General features: G+C 40.8%; 1 protein-coding gene across 1 annotated transcript; it reads right to left on the minus strand.

Annotated features, from left to right (window-relative positions):
* Positions 1-2,292: 2,292 nt before the first annotated feature.
* K441DRAFT_697697 (geranylgeranyl pyrophosphate synthase) lies at positions 2,293-5,113 on the minus strand. The gene is made up of 9 exons (XM_067652999.1): positions 4,818-5,113; positions 4,743-4,768; positions 4,498-4,688; positions 3,753-4,443; positions 3,541-3,695; positions 3,322-3,485; positions 3,168-3,269; positions 2,971-3,116; positions 2,293-2,908 (listed from the first exon to the last, which is right to left on the minus strand). Exons 1-9 carry the CDS (start codon positions 5,092-5,094, stop codon positions 2,591-2,593), a joined length of 2,070 nt encoding a protein of 689 aa, XP_067502149.1. The 5' UTR covers positions 5,095-5,113; the 3' UTR covers positions 2,293-2,590.
* Positions 5,114-5,723: the final 610 nt, after the last annotated feature.

Genomic DNA, 5,723 nt, shown 5'->3' on the forward strand with positions numbered 1-5,723 from the left:
TCTAAAAGAGGCTCAGCCTATCGCCAAATATAATTGCTTTGGTAACGAGGTTAAGAATATAGCTAGAGCACCTAATACGGCGTTCCTTAGCGTCCTATCCGCATTAGATTGCAAGGAGGTTAATAGCTCTATTATTTAGGCTAGTATTATCGCCAATAAGGAAGCCAATCTTATAGGTAATATTATATTATTCCAATATACTAGAAAGCAGAGCTACGATATTCTCTCTAGTCTTAGAGCTATAGATCTTAGGCAAGCCAATTAGAAGAGTCTATGCACGGCCAATCTTATTAACAAAGTAGGCTACTACAGAGAGGACGCCTACACTACTATAAGAACTCCAGCTGTTAAAGCTTATATAAATCCTGCCAATTACGTTCTATATAAGCTTAGTAACGGCTTTACAGGCGCTAACGTAGCGGGCCTTAATCTAGGCGTAACTACTCTTATACGAGTTAGGGTAGATACCATCTGCGGTAGGATTTAAGAGCTTAATAAGGCGTTATAGGTAAAAGCTAGTACTCTACCGCCTAGTAATTCCTTCTATAATAATAAACTTAGTAAATAGCCTTCGCGCCTTATTTAAATTAACCAGTATAACTAGATTGTATAATATCGTAAGGAAGGAAGTAGAGGTAGGTAAGGTAGAGAATTCGCTAGGGGGAAGATTAGACCTATTTCGGCCAATTTGGTGTTACTTACGGAGGTATCCGATTATATAAGTCGTACTAGTGGCAGAGAATATAAAGTTATGGTAAGCTTTTTAGAAGAGGCCTGCTCCTTATAATAGAATTATTAGTATTAGGGTATCTATATTGGGAGCCTAACTTACAACGCTTATAGGCCTAGCAATTACGCCCATTTTAGTTTTTAATTAAATATCTATAAGCCCATATATATAACTTCCGGGCGCGCCTACGGCATAAAAAAAAAGGCTTATAACTAGGTGGAAGATCCTTCTAGCTAATTACTTAACGGCCGTCTTTTAAGAGCAGTCTCCCGCCTATTACTTCGCTAATATTAAAGTCTTCTATATCGATATCTTTAGTAGGAGGGTCCATAATTATACAATTAGCGGTCTCCTTAATAGTAGAGACTATAGCGGGAATACTCTTAGGGGGAGTACTATAAAGGTAGCTCTGTACGCCGCTAGAGCTATAGAAGGAAGACGCGTGGCTATACTAGGTGCCCGTAGAGTAGTAGGAAGCAGCTAGAACTCGAGTAATAAAGCGGTCTATTATAATTAGTAAGAAAAGGAAATAAAGTAGGTAGTTTTATAAAGCAGAAATAATTTAGTAGAGAATTCTAGTAGGGACTTATTAACTTTTATGCTGAGATTCTAATTGCATCGCGGTTACGTTTCTGTTATAACGTGTATATAGCCGCACGCGGTCTAAACGTATAGTAAAATTTCTGGCGCTTATAATAATATTATTAAAGTAATTTCTAAGACTTAGAATAAGTAAAAATAATATAATAATAGTAAGGTATTAGTAAGAGAAAGGAGCTAATAATAGAGGGAGTTTAATATTATTTTCCATATACGGCCCTAACTCTAATCTAGCTAATTAGATCTATAGAATTAAGGTTATATATATAGGCCTCCCCCTTTAAAAAAAACTTCGAACTTTGTATAAGACTTTTAGCTACCCCCCCTTCTTACCTCCCTTACCCTTAATTACCACCTTATATAGCTATTTAGATCCTATTACGCTTAAAAATGTAGTAGCATATATAAAGCGCGTTTTAGAAAACTTTAGGCTAATTCTAACTATAAATTTACGCCCCCTAAACTTACTACTATACTAACTTTATAATAGCTACTTGTATACCTACTATAATAGCCCTACTAAAAAGGCTTCTACTTATACCTCTCTTCCTATGGCTTCTAATAGTATATATTACTATTAAAATAAGTTAATTTAGGCCTTATAGAACTACCTCTAGGTTTATCCTAAAGCTTATTTCTATATAAGACTATACCATTATTAGCTACTTCTAATACCGCCACTAATATATACCTCTACCCCCCTTATCCAACCTTAATCTAATCTAATCTAGATTAAGACGGATAACCTCACGGACGGATTGGATTGATAGGTTAATTTTTGGATTAGCAATCCGTCGACTAATTGATTACGGATTGGACGCTTAATTAGCCACGCTATGCCTAACGGTCTAGTAAACAAGCTTCTATACAGAAAAGAGGTTCAACAAACGTATACGTCTAACTACTATAATAAGATGGACACAGGTATCGGTTTAAGGAAGAAGAGTAATTTATTAATTGTAGCTAGATAGAAACATAAGATAACTATAAGGAGCCCGAACAAACCTCAAGACTCCTCTCCGTTATATAGACATAAAAGACCTCGTTATACTGAGGGTGATCGTAGTGATCGCACCCTTCAGCCTTACCAAGCCAAGTGATTATACTGATCACTTACACTTTGTCAATTTGCCTGTCCCTTACCACGTGACCTTCTAACGCCCTAGACTGTGCCCACGTCCCAGGCCCTTCTAAGCGTCCTTCTTGGCCAACCATTCTTGTGCAACCTCTTCGTCCTGCGTGGGATCGCAACACCTAGGTCTATATCTTCAACGTCTCTAAGAGTAGACGAAGTGGAAAGTTTACTTTTCCCAGATCCTTTTCCACGGATTCTATATTCTGCTCTATTGCCTTGTGAAGTATACTCAGCATCTCCGCCGTACGCTTAAGGCATTTCTTTCGGTTCATATCCTCTAGAACAGCTCGCTTCTGTTCGAAAGACAACTTTCCTGCAACGCGTCGTTGTGTCAGAATGTTGTTCAGCCACAGGTTGGGCTTTTCGGTCTGCAAAGCATATATAAGTGGAAGAGAATATTTTCCTTCATCGAGGTCCTCGCAAAATCCTTTCTGGTTCTCGTACTACATGAGTCCTACGAGTCAGTTTCCTGCTTCATATAACTGAGATGCGCCGATACACTTACATCAGCAGACACTAAATTCTGGTAGTCGTCACGTATCTGGAAGTAACGGCCGAAGAGAGTTACTACGTTGCTTATAGCAGGATGTTCCGATATGGGCGAGCGAGCAGCCATTAGCCGGACTAACATGCGGAATAATCCACCGGTTTCTGAATATATATCAGTATCTAAAAGCAGACGACGAGAATTGTGAGCCTTGCTTGCATCAATCATGTTCAGATATTCTGAAACAGTAGGGCATTCAATATTGCATGTCCAGAACAAATCGTAACTCTGTCCAAGATTGATCTTTTGCAGCTCCTCTATGTGAGAATTGTCAGACATGCAAGGCGACAGGATCAAAGGCCGGCATACCAGTAAAGATGCGCAAGCATCGGACATCATTTAGAGTTTGGACCTCTTCTAATGCAGCAACTAGTTGGAAATTTGCAGCGTTAACGGTTTGTGGGATCCCAAAGATCGTGTGAGTTGATGGGTGTCCTCGTCGTAGAGGTGAGGAATCTTCCAAGTCGTCAAGCCTAGCTGCCAGTAAGTAAAAGTTAACTCTCAGAAGAGAAGGGATGTTGATCTTACATTAATGACGTGGCATGTACCTTGTTGATGACGGATTTGATTATATCGAGGGAACTCGCAGGGACCTCCAACCATATGTTCAAAGCGTCTACCGCTGTTGACCTAACGTTTTTGGATGGCAGTGAGCTAATGTAGAGAAAAGGAGCTTGAACAACCTTTGAATCGTCAGTAGTCTTCCCGGCTTGTAAGTTTTATTCAGCGCTGTTACTTACTTCATCATGCAGCGCAGGAAAGCCTTCTGTCAAAAAGATTTCTGCTCCATCCTCGATGGCGGCAGAACGATTCCGATTGATTCCATTCGCTGGCTTGTTATCAAGATTCCCGTTGCATTCAAGTTTTGGATGTTTGGAAGCTCTCTCATCCTGAATCACTTCATTTAGCGTCGATGAACTCTCCGGTTTATCCTCACTAGTGGAGGTTCGATCAGCATCTCCTTCCGCGGTGGGATTTCCCCCGGTAGCTGCAGTGTCATGCCTTTGTGGAGTTCCTCTCTCAAGGGGATTTGGCCGATAGCGTGGGCATTGGAGGCTCCAGTGAAAGTTTCCGCTGATACCGTACAGAGCGGACTCTATGTACTTCCTGGTGTCAATCGAAAGCTCCAAGTTTCCCTCAACCTCTTTTGCAATGCGCACGAAATCAGAGACGCATTCCTTTATCTTCTCTCTGAGCAGAAGTGTTGCAGCCTCCACGGAGCACGAATGCTCCTGCATCAAAACCCAAATAGCATTTACAACATGTGACTCACCGTTTGCCTTCGATACAGCAAGTTCTTTCTCCCACGAGTATAAGTCGTTAGTTAAACCGCCAGCCTTGTAGGCAGACCGACCCATTCGGTTGGCCAATTCCATCTCCTTTGCCGGTATGGTAAGTCCCATCCCGAATGTGGCGATTCCAAACCAGAACCTGTTAGAGCCGTTAATGTTAAGTGGTCTACTAAATCTTCTGGTGACACCCTACCGTTCGCCAGAGTCGCCAAACCTAAATGCAAGATATTCATCAAATGATCCAAAGCTCTTCCGTTCTTGAGCTGTAACGTCACCGAACTCTTTCCATGCCTTTGCAGCCGTCAATGCTCGCTCTCGATCGATTTTTATCATTTCAAGTAGCATTTTCGCCTGGATCTGCTTTATGCCGTCTTCCTTCACATGCTTTACGCTCGTTTAGAAAGGACAACATCACCATCAGAAATTGATTGCGCGAACCTGGTCTGAGCCTTCGTCTATTATGTCTAGGTTACAGTGAGAACAGCATTTAATTTAATACGCAGATAACTTTACCATCGTGGAGAAACCCAAACTCATTGGCATAGGAGAGAATCTCGAGGCGTTCGGGAAGGCACTCGGGGAGGCAGACGGCCATAAAGTTGAATTGATCTCCTATCGCTCCATTAAAGGCTTCCAGCGGCCCGAAATATGTTCTCCAGTCGTCCTGAGCGCGTTGAATACCCCGCACTTCCAATTGGGGATTGTTGCTGATTCTCAAAGGGATATCCGCACAGAGGTTTTCAACCTCAGCGACGACTATCTTCATAACAGATGAGTTTCTGTAATCCATTGATAATGATAAAAGACTGAATGACCTTTGCTGAACACATAGCGAAGTTTTGACTATATGAGGAGGATTAAATATGCATAAATTGGAGATGACCTTGATATCTCGATAACGGCTTAATAATAAATTCCGAAATTTTATAATTAGCCTTTTATACCTATATTAAGACTCTTAATAAAATTCTAGCGTAATAAGCTTAGCTGTTATTAAAATATTAGGTTTTAGCCCCCAATTTTAAGCTAAATTATAATATTTTATAATATCTTTAGAGCTATTTAATAGATTACTTTTTAAATCTAATAAGAGGTTTAAAATAGGTATAAAAGGCTAATTATAAAATTTTAGAATTTATTATTAAGCTATTATTAAGATATCAAGGTGCAGTTTTTCCGATTTTTGGTAGTTTTTGGGGCTGCTAGCTTACTAGGGGTGCCAGCTCATAGTGGAGCACGTTAACGTGTTCTACTACTTAGGCCATGTTCGCTAACTTTTTTTGACCAGGTCGACTCACCAGGTGGGCGCTCTAAAAAAGCCACCTGGGCCCACCTGGGTCTACCTGGTCGCGAACGGGCCACCGATATCGATATCCACCTGGTGGATACTGTCCGTTCGACCGCCCAGGTGGAATTTAG

This window comes from Cenococcum geophilum (genome assembly GCF_001692895.1).
Source record: "Cenococcum geophilum 1.58 unplaced genomic scaffold K441scaffold_31, whole genome shotgun sequence".
Classification (NCBI taxonomy): Eukaryota; Fungi; Ascomycota; class Dothideomycetes; order Gloniales; family Gloniaceae; genus Cenococcum; species Cenococcum geophilum.

Coding starts and splice junctions, on each gene's coding strand:
- K441DRAFT_697697 (XM_067652999.1), bottom strand. CDS start 5,094: ATGGATTACAGAAACTCATCTGTTATGAAGATAGTCGTCGCTGAGGTT. Junction 4,689..4,742: donor TAGACGAAGGCTCAGACCAG/GTTCGCGCAATC, acceptor ACGAGCGTAAAG/CATGTGAAGGAAGACGGCAT. Junction 3,486..3,540: donor GTACATGCCACGTCATTAAT/GTAAGATCAACA, acceptor ACTGGCAGCTAG/GCTTGACGACTTGGAAGATT.